The sequence below is a fragment of the Stomoxys calcitrans genome, chromosome 1, assembly GCF_963082655.1.
Source record: "Stomoxys calcitrans chromosome 1, idStoCalc2.1, whole genome shotgun sequence".
Taxonomy (NCBI): domain Eukaryota; kingdom Metazoa; phylum Arthropoda; class Insecta; order Diptera; family Muscidae; genus Stomoxys; species Stomoxys calcitrans.
In genome coordinates, this window is record NC_081552.1 from 250452218 (window position 1) to 250473619 (window position 21402).

A 21402-nucleotide genomic window follows, 5' to 3' on the forward strand; every position below is an offset into this window, starting at 1 on the left:
ACATTGCTAGATCGACATAAAAAGTCGCGACGATCAAGAATATATATACTTTATGGGGTCTCAGACGAATATTTCGAGGTGTTACAAATGGAATGACGAAATTAGTATACCCCCATCCTATGGTGGAGGGTATAAAAAAAAGTTGTCACTTATACATGTGTGTAATCCTAGAAAATTGTGTAATCAAAAGGTAAACAACATCCACACACACACACACACACAAAAATGTATTGTATAGTAGGTGTAATAATTATATTTAAGGTTTTGTTTTTAAATAGTACAAAAATTAAACTAAAATTGCAATAAATACATAAATGTTTAAACTCTATTAGAGATAATACATGTATGTGTAGGTCTGTCTGTCTGTCTGTGTGAGGGTATAAAAAAAATCCATGTAAATTACACTGAGACAAAATATATATATATATATATGTGTATGTTTGTTAGTAAATATTTAAAAATATAACATCACTCTCCTCCTCCTGTGTCTTTTTGCGTTTAGGTTCTTGGTTTTTTCGTTTTTAATACTTGGAATTTTAAGGAAAAGGAATTTTAAGTTTGTTTCGAAAATAGTCCAACTATTTTCTCAATTTAAAGTTACATTACAAAAATAAATACATATTTGCAACAATAGATGCGTTTTCTTTTCTATTTTCTTTTTTCTCATAGAAATTATTAGAGTAAATACAAGGATAAATGTATGTTTTGTTTCGGGTTTTTGTTTTTGTTTTAAAAATAAACTTAAAACTGAAGATCCTGCTTTTGTGGAAACATCTTTGACTGGAGATCTTTGATCAAGTCTATCATTCCGTGGGTGCAGTCTTCCCCAACAGCGGCACTGTTAAGTCGACCATATTGGGATAGACCAAATATTTGTTGACAGCCTCACAGAGTTTGCCTTCAATGACATTGGTGACTATCGACCAATCGACTGATTTGTCGCCCACTGTAGGTCGTGCTGTTAGCCAAAGGCGAGGTGGTGCTCGGAACCTATAAAGGAAAGAAATTTAATATTTTTTTGAAAATTCTCAAATCGTCGTTTTTTTTTTTTGCAACTTACGCCAACCATATTCTATCTGAAGGCGGTGGTGGTATATTTACGGTTACCCTCGACACCAGACCATGCAAATCGATGCCCAATGTTATGGTGGTGCTCATGTTCTCCATGGCCTTTTGCACATAAGACAATTCCGTGGCATATTGGAAAAAGTTGGAAGTAGCTATGCGATCGACAAACTTAAAAATGCGTCTCGCATTGCCAGGATTGGAGCTGAAAAGTATAACAAGGATAAAAGATGTTTTCAAAAGGATTACATATGAAAATGTTCTATAGAAAAAAAATTTTTAAATAATTTTTTATTGAACAAATTTTCAACGGAAATATAAATTTTTACAAAATTTTGTATAGACAAAAAATTTAAAAAAATTTTCTAAAGAAAAAATTGAAATTTTAAAATAATTTTCTATTCAAAAAAAAAAAAAACATTGACCAAATTTTCAATGGAAATATAAATTTTAACAAAATTTTTTATAGAAAAAAATTTAAAAAAATTTTCTATAGAAAAAAAAAATCGAAATTTTAAAATAATTTTCTATTGAAAAAAAAAACATTGACCAAATTTTCAATGGAAATATAAATTTTTACAAAATTTTGTGTGGAAAAAAAAATTCACAAAATTTTCTAAAGAAAAAAAAAATCAAAATTTTTTATTGAATAAAATCTTGATAAAATTTTCTATGGAAAAAAACATTTTGATAAAAATTATCTAAAAAATTAAATTTTTACTAAATATTCCTACAAAAATTGTTTGACAAATGTTTATACCCACCACCGAAGTATGGGGGTATATTTATTTTGTCATTCCCTTGGCAACACATAGAAATATCCATTTCCGACCCCGATCTAGCCATGTCCGTCCGTCTGTATGTTGAAATCACGCTACAGTCTTTAAAAATAAAGATATTGAGCTGAAACTTTGCACAGATTCTTTTTTTGTCCGTAACCACGTTAAGCTCGAAAATGGGCTATATCGGACTATATCTTGATATAGCCCCCATATAGACCGATCCGCCGATTTAGGGTCTTAGGTCCATAAAAGCCACATTTATCATGCGATTTTGCTGAAATTTGGGACAGTGAGTTGTGTTAGGAACTTCGACATCCTGCTTCAATTTCGCCCAGAACGGTCCAGATTTGGATAAAGCTGCCATATAGACCGATCTCTCGATTTAAGGTTTTGAGCCCATAAAAGGCGCATTTTTTGTCCTATAACGCCGAAATTTGAGACAGTGAGTTAAGTTAAGCCCCTCGACATATATCTGCAATTTGGCTTAGATCGATCAAGATTTGCATATAGCTGCCATATAAACCGATCTCGGCCTATCGATCTCGTCGAAATTTGGGACAGTGAGTCGTGTTAGGCCCTTCGACATCCTTTTTCAGTTTGGCCCAGATCGGTCCAGATTTGGATTTAGCTGCCATATACAGATGAATATTGCTACAATGATGAATATTGCTACATTTTTTTTTCGGTGTATGGAATACATTTTTCTTTTATTCATGTTAAATTAAATTATTAAATTAATTATTAAATTATTATTAATTAAATTAATTAATTAATTAATTAAATTAATTATTAAATTATTATTATTAAATAGAAAAAAAGTTATTACATTTTTTTTTGGTAGCGGCTTTCATCAGCCACCCTGTAGACTGATCTATCGATTTAAGGTTTTGGGCCCATAAAAGGCGCATTTTTTGTCCTATAACGCCGAAATTTGAGACAGTGAGTTAAGTTAAGCCCCTCGACATATATCTGCAATTTGACTTAGATCGATCAAGATTTGCATATAGCTGCCATATAGACCGATCTCAGCCTATCGATCTCGACGAAATTTGGGACAGTGAGTCGTGTTAGGCCCTTCGACATCCTTCTTCAATTTGGTCCAGATCCGTCCAGATTTTAATATAGCTGCCATATAGACCGATCTCTTGATTTAAGGTTTTAGGACCATAAAAGGCGCATTTATTGTCCTATAACGCCGAAATTGGGGACAGTGAGTTAAGTTAAGCCCCCCGACATATATTTGGCTTAGACCGATCAAGATTTGCATATAGCTGCCATATAGACCGATCTCTCGATTTAAGTTTTTGGGCCTATAAAAAGCGCAATCCTCCCCCTTATCCTTATTTTCAGAAATGTCAGATTTAGGAGATGGGTGGTGCGATTTTAGCGAAATTTTTGTACTCTCTTATAGTAACCTACAAAGAAAAAATTTGATTTCCAAATTTCGTATAGGGTACCCAGGGGGACCGCCCCACCCCCAAAACCTACCAAATACATATATTTTGACCAATCACGATAATATGGGACTCAAATGAAAGGTATTTGAGATAATAAAACGTATCTAATATCCAATTGTCGGACCAAGTGTTTGGGGAACCACCCCTACCCCCAAAACCCCCTAAATTGGACATATTTACCCACCATGGCAATATGGGACTCAAATGAAAGGTATTTGCGAGTAGAATACGAATCTGATATCCAAATGTGGGACCAAGTTTCTGGGGGTCCATCCCTTCTCCAAAACACCCCCAAATAGGACTAATTTACTGACCCTGGCAATATGGGGCTCAAATAAAAGGTACTTGAGAGAAGAATACGAATCCGATATCAAAAGTGGGACCAAGTGTTTGAGGGGACGCCCCTCCCCAAAAACACCCCCCAAAAGGACAAATTTCCGACCATAGCAATATGGGTCTCAAATGAAAGGTCTTTGAGAGTAAAGCACGAATCTGATATAAATAATCGGGAAAAGTGTGTATGGGGTCGCCCCACCCCCATAACACCACCCAAATAGGACGTATTTGCTGACCACTGCAATATGGGACTCAAATTAGAGGTATTTTAGATTAGAACACGAATCTGAAATATATTTTCAGGCGCAGGTCCCTGAGTGGCAGCTCCATCCCCACGCCCCAAAGCGGACATGTTTGCTTAGTCCTGAAAAACTTGATCAAAATTGCATTTTTACAGAAAATTTTATCAAAATTTATATTTTTAGTTTCCATTGCAGGATATTGTCCAGCTATAGACCATTTCGTTCAATGCTTTCTATTCAAATAATTGCACAGCAAAGAAAGTAAGACAAAAGACTGTCGAAATTTTATTTTTATAGAATTTTTTCAATTTGTCAAAATCTTCTATACAAAAAAGATATATGAATATTTCATAGGAATATCAAAATTTTTACAAAATATTCTATAAAAAAATTTTCAATTTTATTATTTCTTTATGTGTACTTACCCCTCACCCACACTATTAGGATTTTCACCCAATGAACCGGTTACGGAACCTTCTGATTCGGTACTCGAACTGCCGATACTCTCGGCATCACTATCATAGATAGCACTACCACCACCCGCTAATGGTATATCAAGGGGCAGGAGCTCATCATCACGCGCAACATTACCCCCACCGCCATTATTACTACTCGTTCCGGAGGCCAAATCATTATTCAATAATGTCGAGTACTGGGCATTTGGCATTTGTGCAGATAAATTGTAATTGGATTCGGGCATGTAGGCACTACTGCGTGCAGGACGTTTCAAACGTAACAAATTCAGTTTGGTGGTAACAGTTATCTGGCACATGCCCTCATAGGTGACATCCATATCCAGCCAGAGGCCACGTTCATCTAACAGAGGCTGGGAGACACGATGCAATAGGGGGGGTTTATCGCCTAAATCGATGTTTTTGATGATCACATCTTCCATGAAACTGGGAAGCTGGAAAAAAAAGGAACAAATTTATGGGAAAAAATACTTGAAATGACTTTCACTATCATTCTTACCTTTATGGAATTTAATTTCTTTTGCAAAATGTCTTGCAATTTCTCCAACATGGGTTCGTTTTGTAGTGAACTGAAGAGTATGCGTCCCACCAAAACATTGGCCCAGACCACACTGCCGCAGGGACCCAAAAACAGGGACTGATCGATACCCTTCCACAGTTCATTTTCATGGCGAACCGTACGTTTACGCTGAAAATTTAAATAGAAAGGTTATTCAACACTCAACAACATTTATGAAGATTTAAAATATAATTTAGCAGGAATCAATCTCATTAATTCAGGTCAAAGACAAATTTGACCAACTGCTAACTACATTGGAAGTATGTTTGTTTCTACGAGGTGAAGAAAAGGCTACAAATCCAAAGCAAATGTTGCCAGCAGAAATCGAATGACCTTTTGGAATGACCATTTAAAGTTTATTTAATTTCTATAAGTGAACCACGACCTCGGTTGAATTCACCATACCATCGATAAACACTGGTCTTTAATGGAACTTGATCCCCAAAAAATTGAATTAAGTTCATCGATGAACTGTTATTGAGTTAATTCGTGTCGAAAGTTGTAAAAAATAATCGCACAAAAATGTTCACGCTTTAATTTCATTTTTTGGGCGAAATGAATCTTTTACTTTACTGTAAACAACACAAATAGCGCTCGTATGTCAAAACGTTTCGAGTACGCATAACCTCAAAAATGTCAAGCTTTACGATACAGCTGTCAGTTGGCAAATTGCAATGCAAGGGTTGTCCAATCCCGAAATATAAAAGGCAACCCTCGTATATCAACACAGCATTGTGGGTGGGCTTATATACAAAAAATGTGGAAATAACTGCAGAATTTTTAACACATTAGGGTATCCTCCAAAAAAAAAAAAATGCCAAAAAAATTTCAATTAAAAATGTAATTGAAAATAAAATCGTTGTCAAAAAATTAATTGATTCAATCATTTCTTAATTGAGTATAAGTTTTTTTCAATTACAGTCGTGATTCAAGTTTTTGCCATTTGCAATTAAAAAATTAATTAATTCAATTATTTTTATTGGGTTGCCCAAAAAGTAATTGCGGATTTTTTTAAAAGAAAGTAAATGCATTTTTAATTAAACTTAGAATGAACTTTAATCAAATATACTTTTTTTAGATTTTTTTCTAAAGCAAGCTAAAAGTAACAGCTGATAACTGACAGAAGAAAGAATGCAATTGCAGAGTCACAAGCTGTGAAAAAAATTGTCAACGCCGACTATATGAAAAATCCGCAATTACTTTTTGGGCAACCCAATACAAAAAGAGTGGAAATAACTGCACAATTTTTAACACATTAGGGTATCCTACACAAAAAAATTCCCAAAAAAAAATTTTAATTAAAAATTTAATTGAAAATAATATCGTTGTCAATTAAAAAAAAATAATTTATTCAATCATTTCTTAATTGAGAATAAGTTTTTTTGAAGTATTGCCATTTGCAATTAACAAATTTATTAATTCAATTAATTTTTTAATTGAATCTGAAATTTTTTTCTATCACTATTGTGATTGAAAATTTTGTAGTTTTCAATTAAAAATTTAATTGATACAATCATTTTTAAACCCACCGCCGTAGGATAGGGGGTATATTCATATCAATATCAATTTCCGATCCTATAAAGTATATATATTCTTGATCAGCGTAAAAATCTAAGACGATCTAGACATGTCCGTCCGTCTGTCTGTTGAAATCACGCTACAGTCTTTAAAAATAGAAATATTGAGCTGAAACTTTGCACAGGTTCTTTTTTTTTTTTTCTGTCCATAAGCAGGTTAAGTTCGAAGATGGGCTATATTGGACTTTATCTTGATATAGCCACCATATAGACCGATTCACCGATTTAAGGTGAAAAGCCACATTTATTATCAGATTTCGCTGAAATTTGGGATAATGAGTTGTGTTAGGTCCTTCGACATTCTTCTTCAATTTGACTCAGATCGGTCCAGATTTGGTTATAGCTGCCATATAGACCGATTCACCGATTTAGGGTCTTAGGCCCAAAAAGCCACATTTATTATCAGATTTTGTTGAGATTTGGGACAGTGAGTTCTGTTAGGCCCTTCGACATCTTTCTTAAATTTTGCCCAAATCGGAACAGATTTGGATATAGTTGCCATATAGACTGATCTCTCGGTTTAAGATCTTGCGTCCATAAAAATCGCATTTATTGTCCGATTTTGCCAAAATTTGGGATAGTGAGTTGTGTTAGGCCCTTCGACATCCTTCATCAATTTGACTCAGATCGGTCCAGATTTAGTTATAACTGCCATATAGACCAATTCTCCGATTTAGGGTCTTAGGCCCATAAAAGCCACATTTATTATCAGATTTCGCTGAAATTTGGGATAATGAGTTGTGTTAGGCCCTTCGACATCTTTCTTTAATTTGGTCCAAATCGGATCAGATTTCGATATAGCTGCCATATAGACCGATCTCTCGGTTTTAGGTCTTGCGCACATAAAAGGCGCATTTATTGTCCGATTTTGCCAAAATTTGGAACAGTGAGTTGTGTTAGGCCCTTCGACATCCTTCTTCAATGTGACTCAGATCGGTCCAGATTTGGACCAATAGCTGTCATATAGACCGATCTCTCGATTTAATGTTTTGGGCCCATAAAAGGCGCCTTTATTGTTTTTATTCGAATCTTAAAAGATTTTCAAGATTTTGAATTAGTAAATTCAATTAAAGGCTATTTTGTGCCCTACAATATGAAGAGAAGGAGATTTTAAAGACTCATACGTCTCACATTTAAACAAATCTATAGCAATAACATGGCAGCCGGTTCTATGTGCCGGATTAACTCGATGGAGTCCCTCATCGGTCAAGGGGTGCCCCCTCAGTGTACAACACACTGCTACAACAACAACAAAAATTTTGTAGGTCCCCTCTACCCTACACCTAAAATTTTTTGGAGAACCTTCGCGGGGAAGTTTTTATACGGGTAGCCACGGACCTTTGTCCAAACAACGCACCTCAAGTTCATGTGATATTTTTAAACAATTTCAATAACTTTTTAATTGGATCAATAAAAAAAATTAATTGAAATCCAATAAAAAAATTAAATGAAAATTTCAAAATTTTCAATTATTTTTATACCCTTCACCAAAGGATGGGGGTATACTAATTTCGTCATTCTGTTTGTAACACCTCGAAATATGGGTCTAAGACCCCATAAATATATTCTTGATCGTCATGAGATGTCTATCTAGCCATGTCTGCCATTTAAACTGATCTTGGGTCTTGACTTCTTGATATAACTGCCATATAAACCGATCTTGGATCTTGACTTCTTGAGCCTCTTGAGGACGCAATTCTTATCCGATTGGGATGAAATTTAGCACGACGTGTTTTGTTATAATATCCAATTACTGTGCCAAGTATGGTTCGAATCGGTCCATAACCTGATATAGCTGTCATATAAACAGATCTGGGGACTTGACTTCTTGAGCTTCTAGAGGGCGCAATTCCTATCCGATTTGGCTGAAATTTTGCATGACGTATTTTATTCGGACTTTCAACAACTGTGTCAAATAAGGTTTAAATCGGTTCATAACCTGATATAGCTGCCATATAAACCGATCCGGGATCTTGACTTCTTGAGCCTCTATAGGTCGCAATTATTATCCGATTTGCCTGAAATTTTGTACGACGGATTCTCTCATGACCATCAACATACGTGTTTATTATGGTCTGAATCGGTCTATAGCCCGATACAGCTCCCACATAAATCGATCTCTCTATTTTATTTCTTGAGCCCCCAAAGGGTGCAATTCTTATTCGAATTGGCTGACATTTTACACAGGTCTCCAACATATAATTTAATTGTGGTCCAAACCGGACCATATCTTGATATCGCTCTAATAGCAGAGCTAATCTTTTCTTATATCCTGTTTTGCCTAAGAGGAGATGCCGGGAAAAGAACTCGACAAATGCGATCCATGGTGGAGGGTATATAAGATTCGGCCCGGCCGAACTTAGCACGCTTTTACTTCTTTAAGAGAACATCCCAAATATTTTAAACAAAATGTTTACTAAGACCATAAGTGTTTAAATGGACAAATATCTAAAGTATAGTGTTTACCATAAATATTTATACAACAAATAATAAAACAAAGGAAACATACACTTCTCTTATCATGCGATGCGGGGAAAATGGTTCCCTTATACACTGGTATTCTGGATTGTCTACAAGCTTTCTAAACAAACAAAAAAAAAATGAAAACAAAATTAAAAATTTATAAGAAATCAAAAATAACTTAAAAATCTTGAAAACAAATTTGAGACAAAATTTTAAAACTTAACACAGCCTATTTAAATAGGCTGTCATAGGGGTTCAAAATTACAACATTAAATAAAACGAAAATAAAAATTAGCTGCCGTTAGTTTGAAGTCAGAAAACATGCTTTTAAGATTTCTTTTTTATACCTGATACAAAGACATAAATTTTATATAATCCGCATCATTCCGAGCAGCTCCAGCTGACATTAAAAGACCCTCAATGTTTTCAGAGTCCTCCAGCATGATATCCACAAAATCATCTTCATTTTCAGCAGCGGCATCTTCCTTGGTCTCGGGAGCCTACAAGAAAAATGAGACACCAAGCAGAAGACAGAAGGAAAATTAAAAAAAAATATTCCCCAATTAAAGCTGAATTAAAATAACGCATGCGCACATCAAAGTTATCTTCAACATTGAAAGTAAGAGCAGATGACGATTGTTGAGACTCCGGAATGGAAATTTTCGCCGAGGAAGTGGAGTTCTCTCTAGGCTGTAAGTAAGTTTAGAATACAAGAACAAGAACATACAGAAGAGACATTCATTCGTTTAAAACTAAGGTTAACACAATTACTCTCTAAGATACCAAATACTAGAGTTTTTTTTTCTTTCTTTCAATTGATACAAAACCTTGGGATTGATTAACATCTGAGCAGCCTTGGTGGCTGCAGCCTGTAGGCCCTTATCATCGATTAGCTTTACATTGGTCAAATGTAGATCCTGATCGGTGACATCACCATTGCTGGCACAAACGAAGCGGCGGTACCTAAGGGCAAATGAAAGGGATTGCTATTAGTAATTGGTTGCCAATGGGATACAGATTTCATTTTCAAAAGTAATGTACTTACCAATCTTCTTTTTCTCTGGCTCCTCGAGCAAATAGCAATATGCGAACTTCATCTCCTACGGGCACGGTTATAGCATTTAAATCTTCATCTGGATTAACGTCATCTTGCAATTTTTGTAACTAAAAAAAAAAAAAATTATAAAAAATGTTGTATACAAAACTTAACTCATTTACTTTTCAAAAAACTTAAAAGAAAAACCTAACAAGTAAAACGGAGTTAAGTTCGGCCGGGCTGAACTTTGGATACCCACCACTTCGGGTATATATGAAAAACCCCTTTCGTTAAAATCCGGAGAAAAATTTATACCTTATGCCCCATAGAAGCTATATCGAAATATGTTGCGAGTCAAGTCATTGTTCAATTGTGTATAACAAAATATTGATCTTTTAAGAAGCTATTGGGTTGCCCAAAAAGTAATTGCGGATTTTTTAAAAAAAAGTAAATGCATTTTTAATAAAACTTAGAATGAACTTTAATCAAATATACTTTTTTTACACTTTTTTTCTAAAGCAAGCTAAAAGTAACAGCTGATAACTGACAGAAGAAATAATGCAATTACAGAGTCACAAGCTGTGAAAAAATTTGTCAACGCTGACTATATGAAAAATCCGCAATTACTTTTTGGGCAACCCAATATGTATAAAACTTAACCGGCGCGTATGTCGAAAAGCCTATTATAAGTCACTGTGCCAAATTTCAGTGAAATCGGACAATAAATGCGCCTTTTATGGACCCAAAACCTTAAATCGAGAAATCGGTCTATATGGCAGCTATATTCAAATCTAGACCGATCTAAACCAAATTGCAGGAATATGTCGAGGGGCTTAACTTAACTCACTGTTCCGATTTTTGCCAAATCGGACAATAAATGCGCATTGTATGGGCCCAAAACCTTAAATCAAGAGATCGGTCTATATGGCAGATATATCCAAATCTGGACCGATCTATGCCATATTGTAAAAATATGTCAAGGGGCTTAAATTAACTCTCTGTTCCAAATTTCAGTGACATCGGACAATAAATCCGCCTTTTATAGACCCAAAACCTTAAATCGAGGGATCGGTCTATATGACAGCTATATCCAAATCTAGACCGATCTGGGCTAAATTGAAGAAGGGTGTCGAAGGGCCTAACACAACATACTGTCCCAAATTTCGGCGGAATAGGACAATAAATTGCACCTTTTATGGGCCCAAAACCTTCAATCGAGAGATCGGTCCATATGGCAGCTATATGCAAATCTTGATCGATCTAAGCCAAATTGCAGAAATATGTCGAGGGGCTTAACGTAACTCACCGTCCCAAATTTCAGCGACATCCGACAATAACTGCGCCTTTTATGGGCCCAAAACCTTAAATCGAGAGATCGGTCTATATGGCAGCTATATTTAAATCTGGACCAAATTGAAGATGGGTGTCGAAGGTCCTAACACAACTCACTGTCCCAAATTTCGGCGGAATAGGACAATAAATTGCACCTTTTATGGGCCCAAAACCTTCAATCGAGAGATCGGTCTATGTGGCAGCTATATCCAAATCTGGACCGATCTGTGACATATTGTAAAAATATGTCGTGGGGCTTAACTTAACTCACTGTCCCAAATTTCAGCGACATCGGACAATAAATGCGCCTTTTATGTTCCCAAAACCTTAAATCAAGAGATCGGTCTATATGACAGCTATATCCAAATCTGGACCGATCTATGTCATATTGTAAAAATATGTCGAGGGGCTTAACGTAACTCACTTTCCCTAATTTTGGCGACATTGGACAATAATTGCGCCTTTTATGGGCCCAAAACCTTATATCGAGAGATCGGTCTATGTGGCAGCTATATCCAAATCTGAACCGATCTATGTCATATTGTAAAAATATGTCGAGGGGCATAACTTAACTCACTGTTCCAAATTTCGGCGGAATCGGACAATAAATGCGCATTTTATGGGCTCAAAACCTTAAATCGAGGGATCGGTCTATATGGCAGCTATATTCAAATCTAGACCGATCTGGGCCAAATTGAAGAAGGATATCGAAGGGCCTTACACAACTCACCTTCCCTAATTTTGACGACATCGGACAATAAATGCGCCTTTTATGGGCAAAAAAATTTAAATCAAGAGATCGGTCTATATGGCAGCTATATCCAAATCTGGACCGATCTAGGCCACAGTGAAAAAAGATGTCGGCTGGCCTAACACAGCTCACTATACCAAATTTCAGCAAAATCGGATAATAAATCCGTCTTTTATAGGCCCAAAACCTTAAATCGAGAGATCGGTCTATATGGCAGATATATCCAAATCTGGACCGATCTAGGCCAAAGTGAAAAAAGATGTCGGCTGACCTAACACAACTCACTGTACCAAATTTCAGCAAAATCGGATAATAAATATGGCTGTTATGGGCCTAAGACCCTAAATCGGCGGAACGGTCTATATGGCAGCTATATTCAAATCTAGACCGATGTAAACGAAATCGAAGAAGGATGTCGAAGGGCCAAACACAACTCACTGTCCAGAATTTTGACAAAATCGGACAACAAATGCTCCTTTTATGGGCACAAGACCTTAAATCAAGAGATCGGTCTATATGGCAGATATATCCAAATCTGGACCGATCTGCACCAAATTAAGGAAGGATATCGAAGAGCCCAACACAATTCACTGTTTTAAATTTCAGCAAAATCGGATAATAAATGTGGCTGTTATGGGACTAAGACCCTAAATCGGCGGAACGGTCTATATGGGGGCTATATCAAGGTATAGTCCGATATAGCCCATTTTCGAACTAAACGTGCTTATGGACAAAAAAAGAATCTATGCAGAGTTTCAGCTCAATATCTCTATGTGTGAAGACTTGATTTCAACAGACGGACGGACATGGCTAGATCGTCTAAGATTTTTTGCGCTGATCAATAATGTTTTATAGGGTCGGAAATGGATATATCGATGTGTTGCAAACGGAATGGCAAAATGAATATATCCCCCATCCTTCGGTGGTGGGTGTAAAAATTGTTTAAATTTTTATAAAAATCAAATTTTCACACAAACGAAGGCGGTGTTACTCCAATGAATGTCTTTATTATGAAGGAATTTCTAATGGCTCCACAAAAAATTGGGGGGGGGGGGGGCGGACCCTCCCCCTTGGCCCAATTTTTCCAAAAACGACAGATCTCCGAGATGGGTGCACCGATTTAAGCGAATTTTTGTATGCCAACTTATGGTAACCCAGAAACACAAAATTAGTATAAAACTATGGGGTCAAATATCCTGGGGGACGCTCAGGATATTAAATGAACTAAAGATTTACTTACATCAGCATTTAGTATTGTGGCTGCAAAATCAATTTCCGCTTCCGCTTTAACTGTTTCCGTCTGTGTTGGCTTCACATCGGATGTCTCTTTAGCTTCTTGTTTCTCATGCTTGGCTCGATGTCGACTAAATCGTCGGTGTTTGTTTGCTGATTGTTTTTGTAATTCACTATCATTGGAATATTTACTCTCTTTGCAGGGCTTCACAATCAGTTGTATGGGATATTTACGATTAAAATGTCTAAAAAGAGGAAAAACGTTTGGTTTGCAAAATAGGTATGTGAGCACTCTCTGGGATAATGTAGTGATGTCTTCAGCAATCTCCAGACAATCTCACCTCTTTCTAGCTAAACCAATGGGTAATAACTCTATGCGGCAACCCAACAAATTATAACTACGGTGGGTTGTAAAAACTATAGTTTTGCGATCTATAGGTGGTTCGTTCCACATTGCACGCTTCGGAATGCGAGCATTCGTGTTGGAGATATGTAAAATGGAACCTGGAAAGAAATAAAATGGGAAAATTTATGCTTAAACCACAACCAATGTAAAGGCCAAGCTCGACACCTACCATCCAATTTTATATAAACCGGACGAGTCATTGATATATGGAAGGTATTTGGATCATAACTGTCCACTTCGTTCATCCAACCCTGCCGAAGAGAAAGTAAGTAAAGAAAATTTACCCACCAGACTACTCAGATGACATCGCACAACTTACCCCATACGATTTGTATGTTTTAAATTCCTCCACAGCTGGCACCTCACATATGGACATCTTACTGTAGTCTGGAACCCGAAACATTTTCTTCTCCGGCTTAATGGTTATGGTGAAGTATTCAATGACACTCTGTATGAATTGCCAAATACTTTCGACAATGCTGATGCTCAAGAGGCAGGCAAAGACACCACGTATAAAATCATTAATGGGCAACACCAAGATGGCTATTAAACCCAATATCGAAAGCAAGGGCAAAGACTTGGCTCTATCCAATATCAAGGCCATGGAGTTGCGCAGATTATTGCCACTGGCCGATGGAACATTTTGTTGAAGACGCGAAGCCGTTGAAGATATCAAGGAGTCATAGGGTGTCATATTGGCGGCAGGATTATTTTCGTAGAGAACTTTAACATCGTGCTGGGAGGAATGTGTCAACTGGGAAATGGGCAAATCGAGTTCCTCACGTTTTGCTTGCAAAGTCACCGAGGTGCCACTGTCATCGGTGGCATTGGAGGCTACCGGTGGTATCATGTCCTCCAACATTTCAACTCCAGACTCAATTTCTATATCCTTTTTGGTCTTTTCGCCTTCCATAACAGATTTGGATTTCTTTGAAGGTTTTCCACTTACCACCACTGGCACGGCGGCGGCCATTTCACCACTGGCCACAGTGGCAGCCAAAGCAGAAATGGGTGATATATTTGTGGGGGACGCCTGTTCGGCTTGTTCCACGCCCTTATTGCGTCGCCTTCTTAGAAATGTGCCCCTCAGCGAGGTGGAAGACGACGAAGATCCAGTGCTTCTACTGGGGCTTGTATCCTTCTTCACTGATCCCCTTATGGCGGTGGGTGGTCCCACCGCTGTGGTTAGGGTGGCCTTTTTGGCCTGATGAGCCTCATGCTTGGCTTTTACTTTAGACTTGAGATGAGCTATGCCACGACGTAAACGCGAATGTTCCGAATCTCCCTCCAGCAGTATTTCATTTTCGAAATCTGTATCGGAATCTTCCAGTTTGCTGGATCTCTTGTGTTTGCTGCTGCCGCCACTACTGCGACGATCATGATCCATTGAAAGATCTTCACTTATGGAAGTTTTTGTTTCCTGATCGGAATCAAACTCAATAGTGGGTGTCTGCTGATAATGTTCACCGCCTGGAGTTTGTGCAGAAATTTAAACAAAATTAATAATTTTTGAAGTTTGATGTTTTTTTTTTTAATTTTACCTTTGATAACCACTGTGGGATATATGGGAGGTGTCATAGTCGTCGATGTGTGACTACTGCCTTTCGATGATTTTATATCTTCAATGGTTTGTGAAACTTTGCCCTTAATCATCTTCCATGTGCCCATAGAAGAAGCATCACTGTTGGATAGGGCCTGTATTAAATTTGGTCCAACCGAGGTGGGTGATACACCTTCTATGCTGCCGGACCTGAAAGGTGAAAAAACCAGTGTCAAAATAATAAAAGCATGAATTTTAAAGATTATAAATTTTTTTTTTTGCTGAGTTTAATGGACAGTCAGTCATCGGTTTGTTCATTTCTCTGTATAATAAAGCTTAGATTGGTTCACAACTACTCTTAACGCCATCTATATGTGAAATATTAATTTAGTTATAAATTTGCTAGTTAGAGATAACTTTGCCTAAATTGGCTATTTTTAGGAATTTGCTGCACAATTTTTTTTTTGGTGGCAAAATTTTCAAAAACTACTTTTGGTAGTCGATTTTTAAAAAGTTGTGGTATAGAAGAGGGTAAAAATCTGTTTCTTACTTATTTTTATAAAAAAAATTTACTCAAAATTTTCTTTCGAAAGAAAGAAATTTTGATTATTTTAAATCGAACATATTGTAAAAGGTTAATTTTTACAGACAAATTTTTTTAAAATTTTATTTTTAACACAATTTTGTTAAAATTTTATTATTATAGAAAATTTTTTCAAAATTTTATTTTTATAGACAATTTGCCAAAATTTTATTTTTATAGAAAATTTTGATAAAATTTGATTTTTATAGAAAATTTTCATAAAATTTTATTTTTATAGAAAATTTTAACAAAATTTTATTTTTATAGAAAATTTTTTCAAAATTTCATTTTTATAGAAAATTTTGAAAAAAAAAATTTTTATAGAAAATTTTGACATTTTTTTTTTAAAGAAAATTTTGACAAAATTTTATTTTTAAAGAAAATTTTGACAAAATTTTATTTTTAAAGAAAATTTTGACAAAATTTTATTTTTATAGAAATTTTTGACAAAATTTTATTTTTATAGAAAATTTTTTCAAAATTTCATTATGGAAAATTTTTTCAAAATTTCATTTAGGAAAAATTTTTCAAAATTTCATTTTTATAGAAAATTTTGTCAAAATTTTATTTTTATAGAAAATTTTGACAAAATTTTATTTTTATAGAAATTTTTTTCAAAAATTCATTATGGAAAATTTTTTCAAAATTTCATTTAGGAAAAATTTTTCAGAATTTCATTTTTATAGAAAATTTTGTAAAAATTTAATTTTTATAGAAAATTTTGGCAAAATTTTATTTTTATAGAAATTTTTTTAAAAATTTCATTTTTATAGAAAATTTTGACAAAATTGTATTTTTAAAAAAAAATTTGTCAAAATTGAATTTTTATAGAAAATTTTCACAAAATTTTATTTTTATAGAAAATTTTCACAAAATTTTATTTTTATAGAAAATTTTGACAAAATTTTATTTTTATAGAAAATTTTTACAAAATTTCATTTTTATAGAAAATTTTGACAAAATTTTATTTTTATAGAAAATTTTGACAAAATTTCATTTTTATAGAAAATTTTTACAAAATTTCATTTTTATAGAAAATTTTTACAAAATTTCATTTTTATAGAAAATTTTTTCAAAATCTTATTTTTATAGAAAATTTTGTCAAAATTTTATTTTTTCAGAAAATTTTAGTCAAAATTTTATTTTTATAGAAAATTTTGACAAAATTCAATTTTTTTAGAAAAATTTTCAAAATTTAATTTTTTTCAGAAAACTTTTGTAAAATTTAATTATTGCAAAATTAAATTTTTTTTTCGAAAATTTTTGTAAAATTCTATTTTTCTATAGAAAATTTTCTCAACATTTTATTTTTCTAGAAAATTTTGTCAAAATTTAATTTCTATAGAATATTTTCTCAAATTTTATTTTTCCAGAAAATTTTTCAAAATTCAATTTTTATAGCAAACATTTTTATTAAATTTTATTTTGTAGAACATTTTTGTCAAAATTATTATTTGATAGAAAATTTTTGTCAAGATTTTTTTATATAAAAAAAAAAAATTGTAAAAATTTAATTTTTAAAGACAATTTTGTCATTATTTAAATTTTATGGAAAATTTGTAAACAACATTTAAATTTTGTAGAAAACTAGCCGAACCGGGCCCATTCCGCTGCGCCTTCTTTAACTCTCTAATATCTTTTTTGGGGTGGGGACACCTCGCCCTAAATGACGCTATGCCTATGACGCTGAACGCGTTCGAATTCTCGCGAGAACATCTGGCAAAGCGGTGTTTATCCCCTCTTAATGTTGACGACATTTGCAAGGTACAATGCCATGCATTGTCATTTAAATAATTTTCCCCAAAGAGGTGTCGCACTGCGGGACTCCGTTCGGACTCGGCTATAAAAAAGGTCCCTTATCATTGAGTTTAAACTTGAATCGGAAAGCACTCATTGATGTGTTAGAATTTGCCCCTTCTCGGTTCCTGGTGGTAATGTTCTTCCTAGGGTAATGTTCTCATTAGGGGAAGAATGTCACCTCAGACATTTCGACTCAAATATGTATATAAAATTCGTGCTACACTTCCCCGTCCCTTTACTTTGAGCCCCATGGCCGGTAAATATGGCTACCATGACCGGTAAATATGAACCGTTTGGAGGGTGTTTTGGGGCTGGGGCGGCCACCGGCACTTTGCACTGAAACTAGATTCAAATTCGTTCTTTATTCCCAACGCAAATTAAGTTAAGTTTAAGGGGTGCCTTAGGGCGTACCCCCAAACACTTTGCTCCAAAATTGGATATCAAATTCGTTTCCTACTCCCAAATACCTTTCATTTGAGTCCCATATTGTCATAATGGGTCATATAATCCATTTGGCGTAACCTTAGGAGGACAAGCGCCACCTAGACTTGAACGCAAATGAAAATGTAATATTCGTAATCTACTCCCTAATACCTTTCATTTCAGTACCATATAGCCATGGTCGGCTAATATGCCCATTTGGGGGTGGGCGACCTCCCATTACTTGGACCTAATGTTGTATGCCATATTTGTAATCTACTGCCTAATACATTTCATTTGAGTCTTGTATTGGGATGAACTTCGAATGTATCTGTTTAGAGGCGTTTTGGGGTTGGGGCGGCCGCAGGGTACTTGAACCCAAATTTTAATACTTTAATCGTTTTCTAGTCTCCACCGGACCACTTTTGGTTAAGGGTCGCGTTTTTAGGATAAGGAGAAGGGTCCGCCCAATGCAATATCTAAAAATTATATAGCCTATGTTTCCTTCCATACAAACCTTCACAATCTATGAATATTTTAAGCAATTCGCTCAGCCGAGTCCCATATTGTCATAATGGGTTTTATGCTCATTTGGGGCCTTTTTGGGATGTGGGGTGACCCCCTATACTTCGTCCTGATTTTGTAAGCCAGATTCGAAATCTAATCCCGAATACCTTTCATTTGAGCCCCATATTGACATGAACGTCCAGTATGTCTGTTTGGGGGAGTTTTGGGGTTGGGTGGTGGGTACCCAATGGGTACTTTGGTTCAAATTTTAATACCACATTCGCATTCTACTCTCCAATACCTTTCATTTGATACTGATATTGTCCTGATAGGTCCACTTTTGTTTTTGGGTGGTGTTTTTGGCATTAGGGGGAGGGTCCGTTCCCCTTCTGATACTGAAAAATTACATAGCCTATGTTTCTTTCCAGACCAACCTACACAATATGCGAAAATTTCGAGTAAATCGGTTCTGCCGTTTTTGAGTCTATACGGAACAAACAAACCGAGTCCCATATAGCCGTATAGTATGTCTGTTTGGGGGAGTTTTCGTGTTGGGCGATGGATACCCAATGGGTACTTTGATTCAAATTTTAATACCATATTCGCATTCTACTCTGCAATACCTTTCAGTTGATACCTACATTGTTCTGATAGGTCCACTTTTGATTTTGGGTTGTGTTTTTGGCATTAGGGGGAGTACGTTCCCCTTTCGATACCTTAAAATTAAATAGCCTATGTTTCTTTCCAGACCAACCTACACAATATGCGAAAATTTCGAGTAAATCGGTTCTGCCGGTTCTAAGTCTATACGAATACAAACAAACCGAGTCCCATATAGCCGTGATTGGCTAAAGTGCTCATTTTAGCGTTTTCGTGGGGGTGGGGTGACCCCCTACACTTCGATATGAATTTGTATGCCAGATTCGTAATCTACTCTCACATATTTTTCTTTGATACCCATATTGTCTTTATCGATCCACTTTTGATTTTGGGTGGTGTTTTTGGGGAAACGGGGGAGGGTCCGCCCTCTTCTGTTATCAATAAATTCTAAAACCTATTCCTACATCCTGACCATATTCGTAATCTACTCACGAATACCTTTTATTTGAGTCCCATATTGTGATGATCGCCAAATAAACCTATTTTAAGGGGGTTTGGGGCTGGGGCGGCCCCCCAGGTACTTGGACCCAACTTTTATTATGAACTTCGTATTCTACTCTTGAATACCTTCCACTTAATCCCATATTGTCCCGATCGGTCCACTTGTCCGCCCCCTTGCGATATCAAAAAATTATAAAACCTATTGCTCCTTCCGGACCATATTCGTAATCTACTCCCGAATGCCTTTCATTCGAGCCCCATATTGTCGTCCAATAAACCTATTTTTGGGGGTTTTTGCTTGGAGTATTTGAGAGAAAGATTCTTCGTAAAATATATGGACCAGTTTGCGTTATTATATGGTTCTGAGGCATGGCTACTTGTGAAAGCAGATGAGACAGTGCTTGGAGTATTTGAGAAAAAGATTTGCGTTAATGGAGAATATAGGCGACGTATGAACCACGAGCTGTATGACGACGATAGCATAGTTACATGGTTCTGAAGCATGGGTACTTGTGAAAGTAGATGAGGCAGTACTTGAAGTATTTGAGAGAAAGATTCTTCGCAAAATATATGGACCAGTTTGCGTTATTATATGGTTCTGAGGCATGGCTACTTGTGAAAGCTGATGAGGCAGTGCTAGGAGTATTTGAGAGAAAGATTCTTCGTAAAATATATGGACCAATTTGTGTTAATGCAGAATATAGGCGACGTATGAACCACGAGCTGTATGACGACGTTACACGCATCAAAATTCAACGGCTGACTAGGTCATGTTGTTGTTAGAATGGATGATGAAGCTGCAGCAAAGAAGTCTTTCGAAGGCAAACACGGTGGTACACGCAAACCGGGAAGACCAAAAGCCCAATGGAAAGATCAAGTTGTAGGAGACACCTCGAAACTTGGTGTCGGAGATTTTACAATGAGCACAGAAGATCGAGGCGCTTGGAACGCTATTCTACGTTCGGCTAGTGGAACAAATATTCTGTCATAGCCAATTAAAGTAAGAGTTAAGTAAGACAGACTTTTTTTCTGCGACAATTACACTACTTCCATGATACACATGATTCTGTGCATCTGTTGGAAGTTGTATTGATGGCTGTGAACGTCGAAGATAACGGCTCTCGCTGTTGTTCCGCATGCCCAGGTTCGAATCCCGGACGGGCTCTGCTCATTTTTTTTAATGTTCAAGTTTTTTGCCTGTTAATGCAAACCTCATTAAATTCTACAATTTTTGTTTGTTTCTCTTTCGAGACGAGCTCAATGGTGGGGAATGCAAAAGGGAAAAGCAAAGCCAAAGATGGCAACACACACCAAACACTATGGGACGCGTTTCGTCTTTGGTTGGAAGACTTTTCAACCACATTAGGTGTGATGACTTCAAGGGCCGTGCCTTGGTTTGTTGTATTTGAAGCGTATTAATAGCGAAACTGCATCTATGATACAATTAAAACATAAACCACGCTCGACAACCCTGTCTATTAGCTGTATATTTTTCCCAATGCATGTGTTTTTGTATAATGACAGACTTTTTGTTCTGCGACAATTACACTACTTCCATGATACACATGATTCTGTGCATCTGTTGGAAGTTATATTGATGGCTGGGAACGGCGAACACTAGACAACGGCTCTCGCTGTTGCACCGCATGCCCAGGTTCGAATCCCGGCCGCACTCTGCTGATTTTTTTTAAGTTTTTTCCCTGTTAGGGCAAAGATCATTAAATTTCACAATTTTTTGT

General features: G+C 35.9%; 1 protein-coding gene across 10 annotated transcripts in view; it reads right to left on the reverse strand.

The window, feature by feature from the left end:
- Window positions 1-228: 228 nt before the first annotated feature.
- Window positions 229-21402, reverse strand: part of LOC106094298 (translational regulator orb2) — a 131077-nt gene continuing 109903 nt past the window's right edge. For 8 of the 10 annotated variants that reach the window (XM_059363559.1, XM_059363573.1, XM_059363556.1 and 5 more), the window contains 14 exons: window positions 15254-15462; window positions 14032-15182; window positions 13882-13963; window positions 13648-13810; window positions 13314-13551; window positions 10000-10118; window positions 9782-9917; window positions 9549-9644; window positions 9302-9454; window positions 9001-9072; window positions 4855-5043; window positions 4308-4789; window positions 1061-1270; window positions 229-990 (listed from right to left, as the gene is read on the reverse strand). In XM_059363559.1, the coding sequence (XP_059219542.1) occupies window positions 804-990; window positions 1061-1270; window positions 4308-4789; window positions 4855-5043; window positions 9001-9072; window positions 9302-9454; window positions 9549-9644; window positions 9782-9917; window positions 10000-10118; window positions 13314-13551; window positions 13648-13810; window positions 13882-13963; window positions 14032-15182; window positions 15254-15462 (3487 nt within the window). In that variant the 3' untranslated portion in view covers window positions 229-803. The remainder of the gene's footprint in view (window positions 991-1060; window positions 1271-4307; window positions 4790-4854; window positions 5044-9000; window positions 9073-9301; window positions 9455-9548; window positions 9645-9781; window positions 9918-9999; window positions 10119-13313; window positions 13552-13647; window positions 13811-13881; window positions 13964-14031; window positions 15183-15253; window positions 15463-21402) is intronic. The other 2 variants (XM_059363577.1, XM_059363576.1) reach the window with 2 other exon arrangements.